This window comes from Eleginops maclovinus, chromosome 12 (assembly GCF_036324505.1).
Source record: "Eleginops maclovinus isolate JMC-PN-2008 ecotype Puerto Natales chromosome 12, JC_Emac_rtc_rv5, whole genome shotgun sequence".
In the NCBI taxonomy this organism is placed as follows: Eukaryota; Metazoa; Chordata; class Actinopteri; order Perciformes; family Eleginopidae; genus Eleginops; species Eleginops maclovinus.
The window spans coordinates 17,898,025-17,920,874 of record NC_086360.1 but is presented as its reverse complement, the minus strand read 5'-3'; the positions used below and the strand labels follow the sequence as shown (position 1 = coordinate 17,920,874).

The 22,850-nt window shown below is 40.6% G+C and overlaps 2 protein-coding genes across 7 annotated transcripts in view; both read left to right on the top strand.

Moving 5' to 3' along the window:
- The first annotated feature begins 595 nt into the window (after positions 1 to 595).
- Positions 596 to 2,518, top strand: wu:fa19b12 (uncharacterized protein LOC560551 homolog). The gene is made up of 2 exons (XM_063896426.1): positions 596 to 1,101; positions 1,773 to 2,518. The coding sequence occupies exons 1-2, from the start codon at positions 745 to 747 to the stop codon at positions 1,941 to 1,943; spliced, it is 528 nt and encodes a 175-aa protein (XP_063752496.1). The 5' UTR covers positions 596 to 744; the 3' UTR covers positions 1,944 to 2,518.
- A 1,477-nt stretch (positions 2,519 to 3,995) lies between these two features.
- trpm6 (transient receptor potential cation channel, subfamily M, member 6) overlaps positions 3,996 to 22,850 on the top strand; it is a 20,438-nt gene continuing 1,583 nt past the window's right edge. Inside the window, exons 1-39 of one of the 6 annotated variants that reach the window (XM_063897243.1) lie at positions 5,983 to 6,019; positions 6,153 to 6,232; positions 6,368 to 6,406; positions 7,022 to 7,211; positions 7,461 to 7,674; positions 8,624 to 8,748; positions 8,895 to 9,066; positions 9,159 to 9,333; positions 9,811 to 9,934; positions 10,024 to 10,096; positions 10,689 to 10,789; positions 10,898 to 11,032; positions 11,748 to 11,801; positions 12,009 to 12,143; positions 12,283 to 12,408; positions 12,822 to 13,093; positions 13,374 to 13,602; positions 14,180 to 14,332; positions 14,431 to 14,586; positions 14,764 to 14,892; positions 15,766 to 16,017; positions 16,112 to 16,286; positions 16,408 to 16,522; positions 16,611 to 16,807; positions 16,927 to 17,059; positions 17,438 to 17,876; positions 18,232 to 18,907; positions 19,196 to 19,281; positions 19,434 to 19,524; positions 19,804 to 19,850; positions 19,959 to 20,017; positions 20,124 to 20,149; positions 20,247 to 20,297; positions 20,463 to 20,528; positions 20,598 to 20,896; positions 21,273 to 21,355; positions 21,424 to 21,629; positions 22,089 to 22,140; positions 22,240 to 22,352. In XM_063897243.1, coding sequence (XP_063753313.1) covers positions 6,002 to 6,019; positions 6,153 to 6,232; positions 6,368 to 6,406; positions 7,022 to 7,211; positions 7,461 to 7,674; positions 8,624 to 8,748; positions 8,895 to 9,066; positions 9,159 to 9,333; positions 9,811 to 9,934; positions 10,024 to 10,096; positions 10,689 to 10,789; positions 10,898 to 11,032; positions 11,748 to 11,801; positions 12,009 to 12,143; positions 12,283 to 12,408; positions 12,822 to 13,093; positions 13,374 to 13,602; positions 14,180 to 14,332; positions 14,431 to 14,586; positions 14,764 to 14,892; positions 15,766 to 16,017; positions 16,112 to 16,286; positions 16,408 to 16,522; positions 16,611 to 16,807; positions 16,927 to 17,059; positions 17,438 to 17,876; positions 18,232 to 18,907; positions 19,196 to 19,281; positions 19,434 to 19,524; positions 19,804 to 19,850; positions 19,959 to 20,017; positions 20,124 to 20,149; positions 20,247 to 20,297; positions 20,463 to 20,528; positions 20,598 to 20,896; positions 21,273 to 21,355; positions 21,424 to 21,629; positions 22,089 to 22,140; positions 22,240 to 22,352 — 5,866 coding nt within the window. In that variant the 5' untranslated portion in view covers positions 5,983 to 6,001. Of the gene's footprint in view, positions 4,096 to 5,982; positions 6,020 to 6,152; positions 6,233 to 6,367; positions 6,407 to 7,021; positions 7,212 to 7,460; positions 7,675 to 8,623; positions 8,749 to 8,894; positions 9,067 to 9,158; positions 9,334 to 9,810; positions 9,935 to 10,023; positions 10,097 to 10,688; positions 10,790 to 10,897; positions 11,033 to 11,747; positions 11,802 to 12,008; positions 12,144 to 12,282; positions 12,409 to 12,821; positions 13,094 to 13,373; positions 13,603 to 14,179; positions 14,333 to 14,430; positions 14,587 to 14,763; positions 14,893 to 15,765; positions 16,018 to 16,111; positions 16,287 to 16,407; positions 16,523 to 16,610; positions 16,808 to 16,926; positions 17,060 to 17,437; positions 17,877 to 18,231; positions 18,908 to 19,195; positions 19,282 to 19,433; positions 19,525 to 19,803; positions 19,851 to 19,958; positions 20,024 to 20,123; positions 20,150 to 20,246; positions 20,298 to 20,462; positions 20,897 to 21,272; positions 21,356 to 21,423; positions 21,630 to 22,088; positions 22,141 to 22,239; positions 22,353 to 22,850 lie in introns of those variants that run through there. The other 5 variants (XM_063897242.1, XM_063897240.1, XM_063897241.1 and 2 more) reach the window with 5 other exon arrangements.

The window sequence follows — 22,850 nt, the reverse complement described above, 5'->3', positions numbered from 1 at the left end:
ATAAAAAGTGTACCTTTGATGCTCGAGCTGGCCAAATACTTTTTTTTTGGATGGTTTACTACCTGTTTTTAATCCAAAACCTAAAAGGAAACCACAAAATAAAGAGTACATTTTTTAAAAGGTTTTATATCCAAATATCCTCCAATTCCGGAAGGATCACATATCAAACTGCAATTGAGCAATTCTTTTTAATTATTATTTTATTCATAACATAAATGAACCATAAACTGTGTATGTATAAATACATGAACATAATATATTTGTATACAAAAAATGAGTACATAAAAGTAACACCACATGATATTAAAAAAAAAATAAACAAACAAGATAAAAATACAGTTTCTGTTTCAAAGTACAGTTTTCAGATTAAATATGTTCGTGTAGTGCTACTATATTGCTCCAACTCTTGGCAAAAATGTTCAAAATCAGGTTTGGAGACTGCCCACCTCTTTCTATGATTATGAAATGTCCTCAAAATAAGATTAACTGCACACAAAAGACCAAACTCTTATTAGGATCATGGATGATGTGCATGAATGTACCGCCACAGGAAGAGGGGAGGCGGTGGGCGGGCATAGAATGCGGTGCGCCGCTCCGATTGGTTAATCGGACTGCCTCGCAATCAATGCACTACCGGTACCTTTTGTTGTGCGACTGAAGCTACATCCTTGCTAGTAACAATATCAACGTCCCATATGTGTTGATTTACTGCGTTATATTAGTGTGCATTAAGAGCTTACGTTAATGGCGAAGAGACGTGCCGACGACACATTTCTTCACGAGGCTCCCAATAAAAGGTGTTACCGTTCCCTGAGCAGCGCTGACCTGAATCTGGACAGCATGGATCCTACCGGCGGGGGTGTGAGCGACACAAAGAGGCCGTATCACTTTGAAAAAAACGAAAAGCAAGAAGCAGCGGCTCTTAATCGCAAACCTACGGACTTGTGCGACACTATGAAGCACGCAGCAAATATTTTGACGGTGCAGACTTCTGGAAGTTCTCAAGATCGTCACAATTCCAGCGAGCTTACACACTCAAAGAAACGACCTCGAGATGACTGCACGAGTTCAGAGACTGTTGTTCCTAAAGCTGATGATAAAGTAAGTTTTTGGCAACAAAGCCAGTGTGCAGATGGTTGATTTCTTTAGTGAAAGTGTAATGGAAGTAAATGTCCACTAGATGTCCCACTTTACCCGCTATATAGCTCTCCGTTTTCCCAGCTATCTGTCAACAGTGACGGGAATGTTAAAGTATAATAGGTTGCAGATTATCTGTTGGCATGTTTTATGACATGTAACTATTCGTTTTGTTCATCAAGTACATGCAACTTTCTACATTTTCTATATTGTTTTACTTTTCTAACTGGGCATTAGATCTGAGTCTTTTACACCAATTAAAGGTAGTGTAAACACTGATTGACTCAACACTGATTGTTGGCAAATCAGAAAGCAATTATTCAATTTAACTTACATTCAGATTGTAATTGAGTAACGGAGTGAATGTCATATTATGCATGTGAGCTTTTTCTCAAAACGTAGGCTATGTTTAGCTGTATTCCATCATTTTGCATATAACGTAATTACAATTACAGCTTTTTAATTGAAGTATGTGGCTACTTACTCCAACACTGTGTCTGAGCTGGTTATCTATGGTTCTGATTGTTATCAGATTTGGTGACCTAGCAGATTACAGCAAGTTTAAACATTTATTGTTATTGCTGTGCACATATCTTCTGTTCTCATTCCCTTTCTCTCTCTCTCCACACACTTAGGCTGATGAAGACCCCGACCCTGAAGACTGCACTTTCAATTGCTTCCAGTACTGGAGGGTCCCATTACCTAAACTTGACCTTTCACTGCTGAAAGATGCCAATGAGAATTCCCAAGGCGGAAAAGATGAGTCAAAAGTCAAAGACTCTTCTCCCTATGCCATGGAAACTTGAAAACAACCGTTGCAAGCTACACTGCTCTACTCTGTCCGTACATCAGCAGTCAAGTGTGATAATGAAATGTACTGCTTTTGAGCAGATAGAGGCATCAAAAGCATAGAAAGGTTATACACATCCAGGTGAGATGCAACAACCTTAAGTCACGGACTGCCAAAGTTTCCTCATCAGTGATATTCTGTTAGTGAGCCTTGTGCAGGTTTAAGAACCCAGTGATCTGCAAAAATACTAGTGGTGACCAAAATTGTGGGGAAATGTTAGTACATATTGATGGAGGGGTTGCCCGTGCATCCTCAAATTGTAGACTGATTTCAAAAGTTTCTACAGATTTGTATGAACAATATGTTGAACTGCCTTTAGTACAATTGTGACTTAGGCATTTAGTTTTGTGCAGAATCCCTACCTTGCCGACTTGGTATAAGTACACAACAGTTCATATTATAATCACTCAGTAATTTCTTTCAAAGTGTGCTGTATGTAAGTCATTCCTAAATTGCTGTTAACAGACCATATGACTAAGTTGTAGATGTTGGATAGATTTTCTAAAACACCTTATTAAAAGCTTAAGTGTATGCTGTTTTAACACTCTTTTTTTTATGTGACTGACACACCCTACACTGCTTATCTCAGAGCCATTTGTGTTCATTGGAAATATAATGGTTTTCTTATACTGTGTGATCATGTTATTTCTTTCAATGTATTTGACAGTGCCATCTAATCCACGGAAAAATAAAGAAATTCAGATTTATAATCTGTAATAACCTAAAATGTAAAGTACCATAGATAAATCTAACTATAAAGGAACATTTAAAACATTTCTTTAACAGGTTTTTAATAACAACAGCTGAAATCTCTATTTACTGTTGGACTGTAGACAGATGGATTAAATAATAAATAGTTAGTGATGTGAATGTACAATAATAAGAAAAAATGCAATAGTTTATGTAAAATGTGCTGTAGAAAAACATTTAAATTAAGCTAAAAGTATTAGATCAAGTGGATATTGGAGAGATTTGTGGATATATTTGATTAACATTTGTGATACCGGCAGCTCAGAGCACAATATCCCGATCAATACATTGTGATGCAGCGAAGACCTATTGTTTAAGTTTCCTTCATGTAAGCAGTCTGCTGAAAATCTCATACTTAATCGTAAATTTAGTAGGTACTAAAGAAAGCCTGGTTGAGTTTGTATAGCACAGTGCGTTTTAAATGTTATTTTGAACACAGCCATTGTCCCTTAAGCTATGTCTGTATGCTTCAGATCATTGTTGTGCTAAAAGGTCAACTTTTTCCTCAGTCTCAGGTGACATGCACTCTGGTGGTTTTTCTTCCAAGGACCTCTGTGTATTCAGCTAGAATCACCTTTCCTCAATTCTGACCACTCCCTATCCCTGCCGATAAGAAGCACCTCCATAGCATGATGTTGCTACAACCGTGCTTCACAGAGTGATGGTATTCTCCAGAAGAGCAGTACCCGCTGTTGGCCATACTTATACTAGAGAGCCTCTGGTTTTTGTCCTGAGAGCCAGTGTGAATTGTAGGAGATGTTTTAATGATGTCCAATCAATTTAATTTGCCACGGGGGAACTCCAGTCAGTTATATGCACTTTAATCATACTGTATATAAAAACCACAATTTGGAGCACAAAGGGCTTACATTTTTGTAGATTTCTTTTTTTCAGTTAATGTGAAAACAATCATTTTGCATTATCATTATATTGTGTTGATTGATAGGCATTATTTTAGATTAAGTCTACAAAACATTAAAGTGCGAAAAAGTATTTTGTAGAACCAATGTATATTTGCTGCTGCTGTGACCCTTTAGTTTACAAAGTGTGAGTTAAGGCTCCCTGAAAGAGTTTTGACAAGAATACGTTTTTATTCTGCTATTTTGCCTGCTTTCACCTGTGTCATCCCTCTCTATAGGAGCGGGATGAAGGACACAATGGTCTCTCCACAGTTTGTTGAAGGAGTCCTTCATGTGTTTGAAGGAGGAGGTCATGAACTCCTTATTCAGGCTCTCCATGCTCTTTGGACCCGCGGCTGATAAAAGGCCACTCGTCCTTGTCCAGGAAATAATAATATTTCGAAGATTTGAAGATACACTCATACTTGAGACGTGTTTTCCACTGTGTGTTCAGCTATGGTAAGTTATAACTTTAACTTATATCCACTGAAGATGCCAAGTTGTTTTATAGTTTACTTACAGCTCAGCTAATGGTATTTATGACAGGCAATACACCTATTTATTAAACGCTAATTATTAGTTGCTGGCGTTAGCAAATAGCTTGTTAGCAACGGTTCAATGTGATTTAAAGGAACTTTTTGTCCTATAGCTTTGTAAAACCAGTTTGCTTTTTTGTCTCCAACATAAACTTTCGATAATTTATTTAAAGCGCAGGTTTTAATGTAAAGCTATTTCAGTATAGTAACAGTAACGTAACTCACGTGACCTTAACATTAGCTGAGTAAAAGTTGAGCTAGGCTAATGATACTTAAATGTATTTAGATTTTGTGAAACTAAACTAAATAGTTTCAAGAACATTTTAAAGCAACATATTTTAAGGTTACTTAGCCTAAATTGCTATTTGATGTGAACAGTTAGTACCAGATAGTGATATCTGTGCATGGTAGGCTATGGCATAAATACAACATTTAAAAAACGAATTAAAAGTTGATTAAGAGAGTTCAAATTGAATAAATTATGAAAATTGTGTTAGTATTGTTAATTTAAGAAGTATTATTTGATTATGGTACAACGGTAACTCTTACTGTACCATAGATCTCTAGTAGAATACTATCCTTCTCACAATAAAATATGATGTACTATAATAAGGCAAATCCTACATACCCTACATTAATACCAATTAAAGTAACCTCCAGAAATATAAAACAATAAGAAAATAAAACCATTCACTGAAACCTTCAAACAGCTCTATTAACCATTCTTGTGAGTCACACATTCCTAAATGTATGTCAGCATTATTTAATTATTGAAGCCCAACAATAGAAAAACACCTCCTTTACATCCTTTGTATATTTTTATTTATTCAAATTTCTCCTTAGCTTTTTGTACAGTAAACTTACAATCATCTCTTTGCATACACATACTGAAAATCCCCTTTGTACACAGTGACAGTTACATTGTTTTAGCTCTGAACATTATTTGCATACTCGTAATAAATCATACCATCCATTTCATTGCATAACGTTTTAGGAATAAACGTTGTGTGCGATCAAAGTAAACAGCTCAAACATAAATCTTTTTGTATAAAGAATATTGCATAACTAACCATATGGATATAGAGTCAAGATTCCTTTAATTGTCCCTATACGAACAGCAAAATTGTATGCATTCCTGATGGTGCAAAACAATACATCACAACATTGCTATACAAATACAAAACAACAATACAGTCAAGGCAGTAAAAAGTGCAATAAATAAGTTATTGCACATGAGGCTTTTGCACATGTATTTATAATTACAAAACTAAAAATAAATACGTATTCTCTAAAAAAAAAACATGAGGTAAAATATTATGTGCAGTCGGAATGTGTAAGTTCTTGTATAGAGCACATTATCTTTAAATTAATGCTTCAGTTGAATTGTGCATGTGGTAAACTAGTGAAGTTTATTTTATAATATTATGGAATAATATTTACTTTAACAACAATGCAAACTAAATTAGCTACACATCTGACCCGTGTTTACTGTTTACGCAGTCGAGCCAGGGAGGCAACATGCATCTTCCGGCCATGTGTACTAATCTCAGGAAGGGGATGTGTATATGTTTCCTACCAACAATTCTCTACTCACTAAGGCCATTGTTAGAAATGTCTGGGAAACGGACTACAAGGGAAGGACGGACCTTGAGAGACCAAGTGAAGCATTAAGCGAAGACTGCTGTGAAATTGAAAGAGAGGTTGATTGTTATATGTCACATCCCGTCAGTGTTTTCAAGAGTGCAGTTTGGGTTTCTATGACGGGAAGGGGTGGGACCTGCAGTTAGTTTTTTGTGGGTCCGGCATGTGAGGCTGCTGCCGGCACTGAAATGAGCTTCACTGAGGAGGTCACTGATTGTTTTCTTGTGCAGGAATAGTGTGTTATTTTTCTTGCTGGAGGATGAGCTGGCCGTTATTAGATTATCCACTCAAGGACTGTGTACTGTTACTGTAAATCAATACTTTGTTTTCTTATTCCAGTCAGGAAAGTCTTGGATTGAGGAAACCTTCTTCAAGAGAGAGTGTGTGAAGTTTATCCCTTCGTCTCGGGACCTGCATAGGTAAACTGATTGCATTTATAATCTTCCAAGGAAACATTTTTGTGAGAGAAAATCTTTTTGGCACCCAGCCTTTTACTTCCAGGAATAGAGACCATGTGGATTCTTTGATAATGCGTTATTTCCTGTTTCTTACAGATGTATTCCCGTATGTCAAGTATGCCAAAACTTGATCAGGTATAATCTAAGAATTCTGTGTTTATGTGTGTGCTCATACCATCCGAAAACCCACTGCATTTCCCTCTTCTGCCCCACCCCCTTTTCCAATGAAGCTGTTTTTTATTAATGCGTTTTTTTGTGTCTCTTTATCCCACACCCTTTATTTTATATTTTCCCCTTTCTGCTGTATTATTCTTACTTGTGCTAGTTTAAATGACATCACATACTTAGAATAAAGCTAAGTGTTGGCAAGGGAATTAATACAGTATTTTATTGTGTTTCCATACCATATAATGAAAGAACAAAGGTTATAGGTTTATTGGGGCCTCTGTGCAGGACATTTGTGAATGAGTATTAAAAAAAGTAGACCCAAGGACAAGGGAAAGTAAAGAGGAAGGGAGGGAGACAGGAAAGGTGGAGGAATAGAGACAGCTTGGCTTAAAAAGGCCTGGTGGATGATTGTCAAATGCCTGTGAATTTGAAAAGCCATACCATTTCATTTGGGTGCGTTACAAGCAAGTCCCTACTTTTCATAGTTAAAGTGAGGGAATGTTCTGTAGACAGAGCAGTAGAAAGAACTCTGAATTCCTACACCGCCTGCTATGCTTAATTACACAATCTGTCATTGGCCAGATGTTGTTGTGGCCGCCTGATGGGAGAGCACTGTTGGCGAGAGTCCCTTCCCCCCATATCCCTCTATCCTGGGCCAGGACAGGACCTGGTAGAGGACTGGTCCATGGAGCAACACACCAAAGCCAGTCCCACAAATGCCTATGGGACCATAGACTTTCAGGACACTGCCACGCGTGTCTGCAGGGCCAAGGTCTGTGAGTCCAATAACTGTACACAACATGGTTTTCTAGGGCACAGAAAAAAAAAGGTTCTTTCTTTAATTATGATACCAAATGTTGATAACTTAACCCCCGTTATCTATGAGAGAATACTCAAAAAGTGGTAAATGCTTGTCAGATTTAAGATAGTATCTACTTCACAAAACAGTCACACTAGCAGAACTTGAGAAAAGCACAAGGAGCCACTCAGTTCATAAACGTTTCAAATGTCTCCTGTCCAGTATGTCCGTGTGGCTGTGGACTCAAAGCCAGATGTGCTGCTGCAGCTGATGCTGAGGGAGTGGCAGATGGAGAGACCCAAGCTGCTGCTGACTGTGCAGGGGGGTTCAGAAAACTTCACCCTGCCTCTCAAAGTCAAGCAGGCCTTCAGCAAAGGGCTGATCACCGCTGCGATCAGCACAGGAGCATGGATACTCACTGATGGCATTAACACAGGTAGGTGTTAAAGATGGTTGTAAGATCTGTGTGTGGGTCAGTATTCTGGATCACTCAAGACTACAACTTGGGCTTTTATCAAACATGCTCTTAAGCATTGCAGTTTAAAGGGATAGTTTGAAGTGGGGTTGTATGAGGTACTAAGTCAGTGTGTTACGAACAGTTGATGTCAGTTGGCATGACTCCCAACAGTCAGGAGTACAGACAAGTGGTGTCCAAAATTTTCAACTTCACATAAAAGGAAGGCCGACCTAAAGGAACCCTCACTTTACTTTGGATCTAATGTTTCTAAGGAGAACTGAGGCCGTTATCTTTGCATAGATGTCTGTGAACGATCTTGATTAGCTGATTCTGTTTGTTCGAGGTTGGCCTTTCTTTTAGGTGGTTAAAATAAGTTTTGCTACTGCCCCTGTACACAGCAGTACATTGCTTAACTTCAGTACTATAACTCTGGTCTGCTGCTACAGACTGGGGGCCTGACATCAACCATATTCGGTATGTCATACACATTTTGGATAAGTATGTACTACAACTTCACTTCAAACTATCCCTATAATAGCATAATGAGTATCATCTTATCGGCAATGGTCTTGATGTGAAACGTTTAAAGAGCCTCATATTCCATCATGCCTGTGTAAGGTTTGGGTTTGATTTCGAATTGCACGTACATTTCTGTTCACTGCTGATGTGAGAGTAATTCCTGATCATTTTCGTCGGCTGTGTAAACTCAGGTCTCTTCATTTGTAAGGATTTCAGTCCTTTCATTCTAAGCGTCCCTGGGTTTGACCTGTGGGGTTAAGATGTGTGTTTTGTCCATGTGTTTGCTGTTGCGTACTGAGAAACATGAATGTTTTGCAGCAGCAGAATGGTTTGCATAATGCTTGTCATGATTTATACTGTTGAATTGTGTATTTGCTGTGCATTCAGCTGCTCTTTGCACACTCTCTAGGTGTGTCCAAGTATGTGGGCGAGGCGGTGAAAACATTTGGGGGCCACAACCTGAGGAAGAGAAACACAGTGGGCATCAAACCATGGGGAGTCATTGACAACAACTCAGACCTTATAGGCCGAGATGTGAGGACTAAATGCATACTACATACATACAGTACATCACTTTAACACCAACATGTGTAAATATTTCTTACCTATCCCAGAGCTTTGTGTCACTATAATTGGTTCCTGGTGGGCTCTGGATGTGACTTTCTCTCAACATGGTTTAGGTTTTCAGACCCTACCAGCCCCTGGGAAACCCATTGAGCAAGCGAGCCTGTCTTAATGGTTTCCACTCGCACTTTCTGTTGGTGGATGATGGGACGCTGGGAAAACATGGCTGCCAGCAAGGCCTCAGGAGGAAGCTGGAGAAACACATCCAGCTACAGAAGATACACCCTCGTGAGTCAGTGTGTGTAATGTAGACGTTGAGAAAAGCTCATGTGTTTGATGTGACTGATGTTATCTCACGCTCTCCTCCATCTTCTTTGTAGGGCTGAACCAAGGAGTGCCTGTGGTGTGTGTGGTGGTGGAGGGAGGCCCTGCCATTGTGTCCACAGTGTTGGACTATGTGAGCAATGTTCCCCCTGTGCCAGTGTTTGTGTTCGAGGGATCGGGCAGAGCTGCTGACCTGCTCGCCTTTTTGCACAAGCAGACTGCTAGTGACAGGTAGGCCTGCTTCGGTCACTAAATCTACAGTTGTAGCTCTAATGGATGTACCTCATAGGGTAAAACGCACGTTAACTTTGATAAGGTTTTTATGTAGCCACTGTTTAACCTGTGCCCCTGATTTGAAAAAAAGTTCTGATGTTTTGAAATGTCAGCATCTAAAGACTGCAATATACAATTAAATATTATTTTCCACTTTCACTGAAGTAAGTTATTTCACCAACTTTTTGCAACTAGATATTCATTCATTTTCAGAAATTAAGCATTTTGAATGCTGTTTGTTTACAAAATGCCCGCAAATTACAATCCCGGACATGTCAATAATTGGCATCAAAATTCAGATGAATATACATTTCTTCTGAAGTATAAAATGTTAAAAGATAAATTATTTCTACTGGAACATTGCTGTACCAAAATGTCTTTAGTGAGGGTCAATGATTATTGATATAACTTGCTCTTTTTACTGCCTTTCATCAGGCAGTTGGATGCTGACATCAAAGAGGACTTCCTTGTCAGGATCGGAGACGTGTTTGGAGTAGAGATGGCAGAAGCCTCTCAGCTCTACACTCTGCTCCTGCAGTGTATGGATCACAGACAGTCTGTGAGTGAAACATTAAAACATTCAAATGTTGTGATTCAACACATGCAATGCTCCCGTTACCTCAATATTTTGTTGTCTTTAAACAACAGATAACCATCTTTGACTCGGAGTCAGACGACCATGCGGCACCTGATGCAGCCATTTTGACAACCAGTCTCAAAGGTACTTATATTTCTCCTTTTCATTGTGACAATAGACACTTTCACCACAGAACTGTGACATGCTATAGCTGGAAAACCACAGTAATTGAAAACATTAACAATCACTGCATTTACTTGCACCAGGTCTGTACATTTGCAGGCCAAATCTCCCATAAGACTGTATTGTGCACTTGAATGGAACTGCAATCAGTATGTTACACCTGGGCTTTTTCTTCTATGTCAATGAAAAAATGTCAGCCTAGAGAAAGTTAGTTAGTGATAGTATGCAGTGATATTTTATTTCATTTAATGTGAAATGTATTCTGTTCATAATAATGCACAGCTCAAGGGAAAAATAAGAGAAATACAGCAATTCATAATGAAAATTGAAACACCATTTACACATTCCATGACCGAAAAAGCAGCAGGGAGACGGTAAATAATTTCTTTCTTAATCAAACCACATATATATATAAACTAGAAATAAATGGTCTGTCCACTACTGAATAACATATACTTACCCTCACATGGACACGAGTACAATCAGGTGATATATACAGTATTTGAACAGATATACCTTCTGTTGTATTCTGTTTGTTCTGCGTGATGACCAGGCACCAAGGCCAGCCCTGCAGAGCAGCTGAGTATGGCTCTGGCCTGGAACCGGGCTGACATAGCACAGAAGGAAGTTCTGGTGTACGGACAACATTGGCCAGTAAGACTGCCTCTGCGGATCACTAATGTATCCATGCTGTTATAATATATTATATCATCTATAACAATAATAACAACAACAACAACAACAACTGTATGCTGAGTGTAGGTGGGTTCCTTGGAGCAGGCCATGCTGGATGCTCTGGTGATGGACCGGGTCAGTTTCGTCAAACTGCTGATTGACAATGGCATGACTATGAGTCGCTTCCTTACTGTGGATCGCCTCGAGGAGCTCTATAACACGGTTATTATAATATCTATATATTTACACCAAAGGAAATTACTACATGTAAAAGCCTGTTTGCCAATATGATGAATTCTGATATTTTGTATCTACTCGACTCTCCATTTTTGTCACAATTATTTATTTACGTATCTCAGTGGTTATGAAAAGTTAAACAACATTTAAAGAAATACAAATAAATAACAGTTTTCGCTTTGGAATACACTTTCACCCCACGGTACTGGTCTGTCTTGTCGTACTATCTACGGGTTGTTTCCCCTAGCTCGCACTTTGCTTTACAAACAAGAAATGCAGTTATTTTATTTGTGACTCTTGAAGCACAAATACCAAAACTGTCTCTGTGATTGAAATCACAATAATGCTTTGTAAGTGTTTTGAAAATGTATTCCCTGCGTATCCTGGTCATCTGCACTCAGGGTATTTTCCCAGTTGTTGTTTTGGGATGCTTTTGAGATCACAAGGCTTTTTGTCATCATTACGCTCAGTCTTGGCTTTCTCCGCTCTGGCTTTCTCTTTTGTGTATTAAAGCCTGTTTATTTATTCATAACTCTGGGATAATAAGTCCCCCTTAAGACACAAGCTAAGGATCCCAGGACCGCTTCTGTGTATGCAATATGCAACTAAGTTAAAAAGTAACCAGTAGATCTTTGGTTGTTGATATTTTCCGTTTACTTGTCTGTTTTTCTAAATAATAAGAGTCGTTTTTTTTCCGCAGCCGCAGGGGCAGACCGACCGTTTCTTGCATCATCTCGTTGAAGATGCCAAACAGGTGAGTAATGAGAACGTGTAAAATCATATCAATATGAAATAACACTACAGACAGCACTGTTTACTCAGACATTATCAGCCATTTCACCAAATTCAGCCGCATCTATATTGTAATTCTTTTCTTTTTTATGTGTTTTACTGTGTGTGTGTGTGTGTGTGTGTGTGTGTGTGTGTGTGTGTGTGTGTGTGTGTGTGTGTGTGTGTATAGACTTCTCTTCCCATAGGTTACCGTCTCTCTGTCATTGACATGGGCCTGGTGATCGAGTACCTGATAGGAGACGCGTACCGCAGCACCTACACACGCAAACACTTCAGAGCTGCCTACAGCCGCCTGCAGGATAAAGTGAGCCCTGATTAATAGAGATCCTTTTTTAAAATAAATGTCTAAGAACAAAATGCCTTGACTTGGTTCTTGTCTTGAGTTTATATTTGTGATTGACCTTTTGTACAAATCTCCTCTGTTGTTCTGTGTTTGTCTATAGGAGGGCAGACGGGGCAGTTCCACCTCCCTTTCTAAACAGAGACGGGGATTTCCACAGATCTCTACAAAGGGCAGGACGGTCCAGGACCTGCATTTTTTCAGAACAGCGCAGCCATACAAACTCAAGGTCGGTGGGGAATTAAAAGGGGCTTGAATTGACAGTCAAAGTTCAATGTCACTGGTACCTCAATAACATGTATTTGGCCAAATCAATCACTAACATGCTAATTAAGACAACGTTACACAAATGTCAAATTGTATAAAAGATATTGTGATGATATTTTTGACAGACATGGATGTTATGCAAGTGGTGACTGAGGCCCACAAAGGCTGTCATTTAATGGAGTAATTCTCTAGCCCTGTATAATTTGTTATTTGTCAAGCCATCATATTAGCACCTTTTGGATATCTAATGCAGCCTTATGTTACTTTATAAACGTTATTGCCTTTCTGCCTCACTCTCCTTACTTTCTTTTATTTCCTCATGACATCCTCCTTCTTTGTCACATTCCCTTGATTTGTGGAAACTTTTCGATGTAGGAGCAGGACGTTTCTCCTGGGAGCAGTCGAGAGGTCACGGCGAACCCAGGCCTTGTCGATGCTCCACTGCTGATAGCCTTCAACTTCAACGATGTGTTCGTGTGGGCTGTGCTTCATCAGCGTCAGCAGATGGCGCTGTTCCTGTGGCAGCACAGCGAAGAAGCGCTGGCCCGCGCTACAGTGGCCTGTAAGCTTTACCGCTCCATGGCCTTTGAAGCGAGGCATGGCAGTATGGACGACAACATCTCAGAGCGATTCAAGAAATACTCTCTGTGAGTCAATGTGTTTTTTTCTGTCCGTGTCAGTAGGTAATCTACGGCTAAAGTTGCACCCATATCAAGATAGTAGTAACATGATAAAAAAAAACCACTTTTTTTTACAGTCTAGTTTTGTGTAGTGTGATTCAGTGCATTTAAGGATCCTTCAAGTTCTTGAATTTGCTCGGTTTGATTATGAATATTAATTGTTTTTTTTTATTATTATGCACATATGGCTATTGCTTGTATGAAAACCTGCAAATGATTGCATGTGCCTCCTGTCTCTGTGTCTTAGTGAGTTTGGTCAGCTGGCGGTGGACGTGTTAGACTGTGCGTTTCGTCAGAACGAGCAGATGGCCATGAAGCTGTTGACATCAGAGATGGAGGCATGGAGCCACTTCACCTGTCTGCAGATGGCTGTCTCCTCATGTCACAGACCATTCGTCTCCCACTCCTGCACTCAGACACTGCTCACAGACCTCTGGACCGGTCCGCTCAACATGAGAAAAAACTCCTTTGTGAAGGTACACGTTGTAAAAACGGACAGATTTCATCCTTGTCTTAGTGTATGATGTATTTGTATCAAAATGAAAAAGACAAATGAATAAATAAACTAAATAAATAGAAAGGCTCTCGGAGAGTGCCAACCTCCACCAAGGCAAATGCTGTATTCAAGTGCTTCTGGATGGCCCCTTTTCCCTGAGTTTGGAAGTTGTATTTCCAACTTTATCGTATTCATAAGCTTTGACATTTGGAAACAACATGGGTGTTTCTGAGTTATTCTTTTAAATTGAGGGGGCATTGAGATCAATAAAAAGTGTCTAAATTCCTCAATCATTTAGACGGTATTTAAATGCAGCACAAATGCCCGTTCAGATCCTTTATCAAAATGTTATGGTTCTTCCTCAGTCCATGCTTCACCCTTCTGCTTAGTTTTCTAAAAATCTTGGCAGTAGTTCTTATGTCATTTTGCTGGCAGGAAACGGACAAAAACGTAACATAACATTAAAACAACGTAATTCCTACATTGCACTTTGTTTTCCTAACGTTTCTGTAAAATTACACAAGCTAATATGACACACCTGTTATCTCTTTTTTCAGATAATTCTGACCCTTCTTCTGCCGCCTGCCATATTGCTCCTGGAGTTCAAAAGCAAAGCTGAAATGTGCCACGTACCACAGTCCCATGAGGCAATGCTGTTTGGAGTCGAGTCTGTTGGGTCAGCACCAGCCCATGGGGGAACTGGTGTCACGGTAAAGCTCCTGGAGTGCACTTATCCAGCACTGTTTTTGTTTTAACTTGCACCTAATAGCCTTAGTGTTGTGCTTTCTCTCCTCCTCTCCTCTTACAGGGCAGTCAGGATGCAGAGCAAGGCCTGCCGTTCCATAAAAAGTGCTTTGGTCCTGTGTCTGAAACGTTCTCCTCTATCTCTGTGAACTGTCTGTACTGGATCAAAAGACTCTATGAGTTCTACACGGCTCCTGTTGTCAAGTTCTGGTTTCACACAGTAGGTGGTATGCATGTTGTTATACTACACATTATGTACTGAATAATGTAAAGTATTTATCATTCTGAAACCCGATTACATGAGAAGATCTTTGTTTGTGTTGCAGCATGTGTGGTATCTAGTGTTTATTTTCTATATTTATTTATTTTGCACTTCCTGTTTCTGTTTTATCTTTAGATGTCCTACTTGGCCTTCCTCATGGTATTCTCCTACGTCATCCTGGTGAAAATGGAGGATCAGCCCAGTGTTCAGGAGTGGCTGGTCATAGCGTACATCTCGTCCACTGCAGTGGAGAAAACCAGAGAGGTGAGAGAGTCCCAAGAGAGACATGTTCTCTTCTTATTTCTCTTCTTAACTTTGTAATAATATAACTGTTTAGGCGCTTGATGTATGCCTTTGTGATACATTTCCTACCTAAAAATAGTCATTTTGCAGACAAAATAATATTCAATTTATCCGTTATACAATGCATAAGAATTTGAGTTTGATAGAGGAATAAAACCAAAGGCTAAGTGTCCATTATAGCATTTTTTTTCTGAGTACCAGCATCTTTTTCAATTGCTCCCTAAAGACGAGAGAGCGTATTGGCTACCTAGTGCTTTTTCAAAATGCTTCCTGTTAAAAATGTCTACATTTTTCAGAAACTTGATGGATTAGTGCTGGGTATTTCCAGGCAATCTTCTGGTTGGTTATCATGGTGCAAAAACAACAAAAACAGAGAGTTGCTCAAATTACTAATAAAAAACAAAGGCACATTTCTATCATACAAAGGCAGTTAAAAAAGTGACATGTTGTCAAAATATTGTTGTTGTAGACACAAAACTCATTCATTGGGATGAATAAATTACCAGCAATTTTCTGAAAAAGATTGACACAAACAAATATACACAAGAGACGTATTGGAGGGCTATCTGTCCGTCCTGGGAGAGGGGTACCTCCTCTGTTGCTCTCCCCGAGGTTTCTTAAGTTTTCTCATCATTGGTCATGGGGTTTCTTTGGGAGTTCCTGCTTGTCCGATGTGAGGGTCTAAGCACAGAGGGGGTCGTATTCTGTACACACTGTAAAGCCTAGCGACAGAAATGTTTCATTTGTGACATTGGGCTATATAAATAACATTTGATTGATTGACTGACAATACTTAATAGCAAAAGAATATTCAAATATATATTTCTGGATTAGGTCCTAATGTCTGAGCCGAGGAAGCTGAGCCAGAAGCTGAAGATCTGGTTCTCTGAGTACTGGAACATATCAGATTTTATTGCCATCCTCCTCTTCATGGCTGGATTGGTACTGCGTTGGCATGCTAATCCGTACCGGACGGCAGGACGCATCAGCTACTGTCTGGACATCATCTTCTGGTTCGTCAGGGTGATGGACCTGCTGGCTGTCAATCAGCATGCAGGCCCTTACCTCACCATGATCACTAAGATGGTAGGAAGAGACAGTACACTACTTGTTAAAGAGGAGGTAAGTGTGCAGTGTGTGTTTTTGTGTTAAGTCACCCCTCTCTCCTCTTTCTGCTCAGACCAGAAACATGTTCTTCATCGTGGTGATGATGGCAATAGTGCTGCTGAGCTTCGGGGTGTCCAGGAAGGCCATCCTGTCGCCAAATGAGGAGCCGTCCTGGAGCCTTGCTCGAGACATTGTCTTCCAGCCCTACTGGATGATCTACGGAGAGGTCTACGCGTCGGAGATAGATCGTAGGTGATCAATTAAAACCAATAGATACCTAATAACCGGTGTTTATTTAAAACAGTACAATAAGAGTCGCTTGATGTCCGATTACTGCTGATACTACTATTATTGTTTTTGTGTTAACAGCTTGTGATGACGGTCATCCGTGTCCTCCTGCTTCCTTTCTCACGGCGTTCCTGCAGGCGGTCTACATGTTCTTCCAGTACATCATCATGGTCAACATTCTCATTGCATTTTTTAAGTAAGTTAAAAACATTTTTTTAAATACACTGCAAGACTCCGGATAAAGAGGACTTTTGTTTAAAGGAATGTTGTTTTCTCAATAACAGCAACATCTACTTTGACATGGCATCAACGTCCAATAAGCTGTGGAAGTACAACCGTTATCGCTACATAATGACCTATCAGGACAGGCCGTGGCTGCCTCCTCCTCTTATCCTCCTCAGTCACATGACCTCAGGTTTGAGAGCCATCTACAGGAAAATTAGAGGAGACCCTGAACGAGAGGAAAGGGGCTCTGGACTGAGTGAGTACTGTTGTGTGTATGTGTGTGAATATAAAACTAATTCAGCATTTATGTATACACATCGTAAGAGTCGGTTCAGTTCAGTGTGAGATTTGAATCCCTCCTCCTGTTTTTACCAGAGCTCTCCCTGGGCCACAAGGATCGAAAGAAGCTCCATGAGTTTGAGGAGAAATGCGTAACGGCTTACTTCCATGACAAGAGTGAAGGTCTCCACAGCAGTCACATTAACAGGATCAGAGCCACAGCTGAGAGGTGGGATTGATAATCCATTTCATTTGTATAAACCAGGCGGGTAGGGTTGTGAAATAAAAGGAACGTCTCTCAATTTATGTATTCTGAAAGGACAACCCTTCAGCTCTGTTCCCTCTCTTCTAAAAGCTTGGTCCCTGTCCAGGATGGTATTGTTGAAGATTTTAGAGTCAGCGCTCACGTTAACTGTATGGGTGGCTCGATATAATGTGTCTTTGTAAAGTTGTTATAGTTTCTAAAGTGAAATATTTAAGTTGCTGGGTCAGTCCTGACATGTGAAGTGTTCCTACTAACACAGGCTTCACTCTTTTGTAAATGTTTGCTTGACGACTAAATCTCTCTCACTCATTATAAAATAACCTTTTTTGTTTCTTCTACTAGAGCTGAGGAGATGTGCATGATGGTGGGGGAGGTCTCGGAGAAGGTCATCTTTATTCATGACAGCCTGTCGGAGTTGGACTCTCAGCTGGGTCGGCTCCAGGACCTTTCTGCTCTGGCTGTGGACACTCTCACTCTGCTCTCTGCATCTGACAGCCTGCACCAGGAGGAGGCTCGCCTTGCTCAATGTCGAGTCATCACATCGTCCCTGCTTATCCTCCCTCACAGCTTGACCCTCCCACACAGAGGTGGAGCAGACTGTGATGCACTCAATATGCGCCGAGTGATGCCCAAGTCGTGTAAAAGTACCCCGCCTTCTTTGCTGAAGGGCTATGGCCCTGTGGCGAATAGACTGCCATTCCAGGAAAGCAGTACCGGAGCTAAGGGGAGCAGGGGAGGAAGACAAGGACACACTGAGAAGGGAGAGGTAGGAGCTAAGCAGGTACTTGCTGTGTGCATTTAATAATAACAGCTCATGTAGGAAGAGAAAGAAAATGCAGAATTTAAAACAGTAGTCTTGTAAAATTGAGTAAATGTGGAAAGTGTTAAACATCAGAAAAAGTAGATAAAAACACCCTTTGACAACTCATGGGAATCCGGATTAAATTGACTAGTACAAGCCTGCACAAGTGGACGACATATGTGAGAAGTTTATTAAGTAATACGATTTTTTAGACTTGAATAATACTGCACCCCATTTTCTCCATTTACTTCAGAAAACAAGGAAACACTTGAGTAATTATTATTAAACTGTCTTTCTGTGGGGGAAGTATTGTTTAACATGTGTTTTTCCTCAGGATCCACAGACTGTTCCTGCTCAACATCCACCTGAAAATGACCTGGGAGTTCCTAAACCTGCATCTCATTCTTCCTTCTCTCACCTCTACGGAGGCGGAGTTCATCTGGGTAGATTAAGGGATCAGACACCCTGTGAGTCATGCGGACCGTCCCACTTCGGGTCTCCTCTTGCTCCCAGAGGCCTGGAGTCACCGCATCATAAACTCTTGACATGTGACCCATACCTGTATCGCAGTCAAGAGGAACCTTCCATGGAAGAGGAGGAAGAAGAGGGAGAGGGAGAGGAGGAAAGGACACATGAACCACTCTCTAATATAGAAGTATCCAGGGGATCTAGCACTGCTGTCCTTCTGTCCGACCCACGACAGGTCTCTGATGGTTTGGTAAATCCCGGCTTTTCTCAGGGCGATAGCCAACCGAGTTCTCGGACCAGACCTTCCAGCCAGTGGGGCAGACCCGTGAAATCTTCCAGGTGGGCGTGTCTGTCCAGAGACCGTCCCTACGGCTACTGCAGGTCTCTGTCTTCCAGCGTGGAGAACATTACTTTCTCAGCTGCACCTCAGAGTCAAAGGAGTGGATCATTCCCTTCTCTAGACAAACTGATCAGCAAAGAGAGTCTGTCTGATGGGAGGAGTTTTAGGGATGACACATCACTACGGAGCAGCAGGAGCAAAGGTAACGTAGATTGTAATGCAAGTTTTTCATTACAAGTGGATGGTTTCAAACAAAAGAATAAGAATTGGCTCGTAAATCACAGTAAGCAAGCATTTAATGTCAGTCTTGATGTATTTCTTGCTAAACGTATGGAACTGTCCATTATTACAGACATGGCCCTGCATATAAAAGGAAACATACATTGTACTGATAAAAAAAATCAGGATGTGCTTTATTTCTACTTTGTATACTGAGTTTGCATTTGTGATATAATGCAGCCAGCAGATCATGTGTGGTTTTTCTTTGCAGAGTGGTCCAAGTCCTCTGACTTCACTGAAGACTGCAGAGGCAAAAACCAGAACAAGAAGACAGTGAAGATACAAGAGAGCACTCCTGTAAGAAATTCACAACATTATGTTTGATTTTTCTCAATTCATGTAAGCTCGGTAATGCACAACATGTTACATAGATACTCAAACCATGCTAATGTTTTTGTCTTATATTCGGTGACTCTTTATTTCCGTGGGATAAATGGCTAACCATGCAGTCCCATTTGTCTGAGACCTGCTGGAGAAGGGGCCGAAAATTTAGAGGACAATCTACATGTTGGTCGGCTTCAACCAGCCTCAATCAGCTCAGTAAGTGTCCGCTGTCCTGTTTATATCAAGCACATATTAGTAACTAGTAATACTTTAAGCATAGGTCATACCATTGAACCTGAACACACAGTGGTAAAAGAAGGAGAATGTGAAGATGAGTAAAAGCCTGTTGGTTTACCAAACCAAGGCCTCTCTGTATTGATCTTTTATTGAACCCAGCGCACAAATAAAGAGACAGGGAACACAGTGCCATAATAAAAGGCCCAATGTATAAGTTCTTCACCTTATAAAATATTGAATATACCAATATCGTTTCAGATTTTGAACCAATGGATCTGTTGCAGAAGCAAGTCTTTTCCCATCAGGTAAATCTGCGGCAAATTGTGGCACATACTGTACTGTAGTAATATTAGGAAAAATATATTGTATTACGTCAATGACTTAGGTTTCATTACCCTTGCTTTGGCCTTCAGGATGCATGGAGCTCAACCCATTCAGCCTGGAACAGCTGGGCCAGATCCATGAGCCGCAGGTCTTCGTAGGTCTTTTCTGTTTTTGTCCGTAACATCCATACACTTCAAAACACATTATATATTATTAACTACATCAAATGTTTTTTCTTTATTCCTTTGTTGCAGTTTACAGAGCGGGATTTCCCTTGAAGGTATTTTGCAAACAATGATCCTAAAGAATATGTCTATAAATAGATTAGACCTTTTTTTATATTTTCATCTCCCTTTTTTTCCCGTTGTTTTCTGCAGCAAAGAGCTCCTCATTCCAGTCCACTGACAATTTGTATCCACACTATTCAGGTATTAAGCTACACAGAAAATAATGTTTTCTGTGGCTATCAACATTTTGTGGAACTCTGAATCCTAAAAGCCTATTGTATTAAACATCAGTGTATTTCATTAGTAATTATACAGGTCTTTTATCTCAGCTGCGGTTTTGACCGTGTTGTGTTTGTGTGTTGACAGCTATGGAGAGAAACAATCTGATGAGATTGGCTCACACCATTCCCTTCACTCCTGTCTCTATTCTAGGTAAGTGTTTTGTTTATGTCTCTTTAATGCATCTCTTTCCATTCACTGTTTCTTTTATATTCCCTGCAGGAGGTGAAGAGGTGAGTGTCTACTCTCTGGAGGAAGGGCCCTCTGATGCTGACCCTGATGCTGGCACAGTCTCGTCCTGGTCGTCACGGGGCCTGTCCGCCCTTCTGAAGCCCCTCTCCAGTGAAGAGGGCTCTCTGGACGGGGGTCTCCGGCGGGGCTGCAGGGTGCTTTGCACCTGGGCTGAACGTGACGTCCTCAGACCCGGTCTGGTATACGTTGTCAAAGCCTTCAGGCCGGAGGTTGTTCGTGCTTGGCAGAGGCACTTCCATGGTAGTACAGCGCTCCTGCTTTGTTTAAGGGTAAGTGTACCTAAAACAGTAAAGTGCACATAGGCAGGGAAGGAATGAATACTTTATGACCTTTTTACCTGCAGACGGCGTCGCCAATCAGCAAAATTGCTCCTGTTAAGTTGCATATTCACAACTGTAAAACCTAAAGGAGAGGTTAGCATAGTGGGAGAATTGCCTCCACAGGGGGCTCCAAACTGTTTCAGGGGAGGCTTATCTAAATATCTTGGCTAAATCATTTAGTGTTTTTTTGGGATCAACTTGATCCCCTAAGCTTCCAGGCATTAAGCAAAACCTAACTAAGTAAGTAAACTAAGGGAGGGTTAAAGGACATGTCACTTCCTATCACATAAACTTCATGTTCAACCTCTGTTTGACATCTTTAAAGGAGATCCAGCAGCAGAGAGCAGCCCAGAAGATGATGCAAGTGTTCAACGAGGTCAAACCTGATGACATGCACCCCTCACCAAGGTGTGTTTCTCTTCTTTATGTGTACGTGTTGATCTGGTTTTGAACTAATTTCCTTTTCTCACCACCAGATTCCTAGATGTAGCACTGGTCCTCTGGCAATCCAGTGGCCAGTGGCTGACTATTGAGAGGAACATGACCGGTGACTTCAGGAAGTACAACAACAACACAGGAGAGGAGATCACCCCCTGCTGTTCACTGGAAGAAATGCTGCTGGCCTTCTCACACTGGACATACGAGTACTCTAACAGAGAGCTTCTGGTGCTCGATATACAAGGTTGATTCCTTTGCTGTGTATGTGTTTATTCGCAAGGCCTATTACGTTCATACGTTGGATTCTTTTGCAATCAAATGCTGATTTATGAGATATATTCTGCAACCAAATGTGCAACTTGTTTTAAAAACAAAAAGTGCAATAAGAAAAACATATTACAAAATTCAGAATAACATACACTACATTAGAAATAAAATAACATTGCAAAAGCTAGCCCTCCCTCTAATACACACTTATACATACTACACACACACAAAGAGATGTTAACCGTAAAATATCAGCACATTTTAATAAGTAGAAAAATACAATAAAATCCACAACAGACACACAAAAGAAAACACGGATAAGAGAAATCATTCATCATCATCAGCTGCAGAGTGCTAATTATTAAAACTATTATACACATTTGAGTTTGTATCTGTCTTTATTTGTTTACTTACTTATTTATTTTTACCTTGAAAGGAGTAGGAGAGCAGCTGACGGACCCGACAGTCATTATGTCGGAGGATCAAAGGTACAGCATGTCAAGGTTCTAAATGACACCTTTTCCTTATGATTTTAAACTAAAAGTTACTTTTACATCTGTCATATTATTTTTCTGACCTCTATGCAGTGGGAGCAGGGATGAGATGCTTTTTGGTCCAGATAACCTCGGCGATGATGCCATCAGCGGTTTCCTGCAGAAACACTCTTGCGGTGCCTGCTGCCGCAAACTGGGACTTGCAGGTCAGAAATGTTCAATATTACTTCTTGTGCCGTGTGTATAAGCAAGTATTCGTATGTCACCTCTGTGTCGTCACTCAGGAGGCCAACGTTGGCTCTGAGATAAATCCCCGACAACTTCAAATGAAGACAACACACCAACAGCCAGCTCATTAAGCCGCGAGTGTTCGTTTATTTCTATAACAACAGTAATGTTTGAGGCATGGGGGTGGGCCCTGCTTTGTGCGTTGTGCTCCACGGCCTTTGATTACATATTAATCATGTCTTTGTGCTGGCGATGTGCTGCTGAGACATTAGCTTTGATTAGCTATTAATTAACGTCTCTGGGTAGGCACGATACCGGCATCTAGAGGATAACTGCTCGGAAAGAAACTGTGCTCAAAAACAAACAAGCCCGGCAAACACACAGACACACACATTCAGACACAGTTGTTTTGATATTTCAAAGGTGCGTTGCGTTTCCTCTTCCTCTTCTTGTGTCCTCTCCAAGATTTCTCCAAC

Bases quoted from the DNA above. Each gene is read 5' to 3' on its own strand.
- wu:fa19b12 (XM_063896426.1), top strand. From the start codon at position 745: ATGGCGAAGAGACGTGCCGACGACACATTTCTTCACGAGGCTCCCAAT. The intron at 1,102-1,772 runs GTAAGTTTTTGG...CCACACACTTAG, and splicing joins TTCCTAAAGCTGATGATAAA to GCTGATGAAGACCCCGACCC.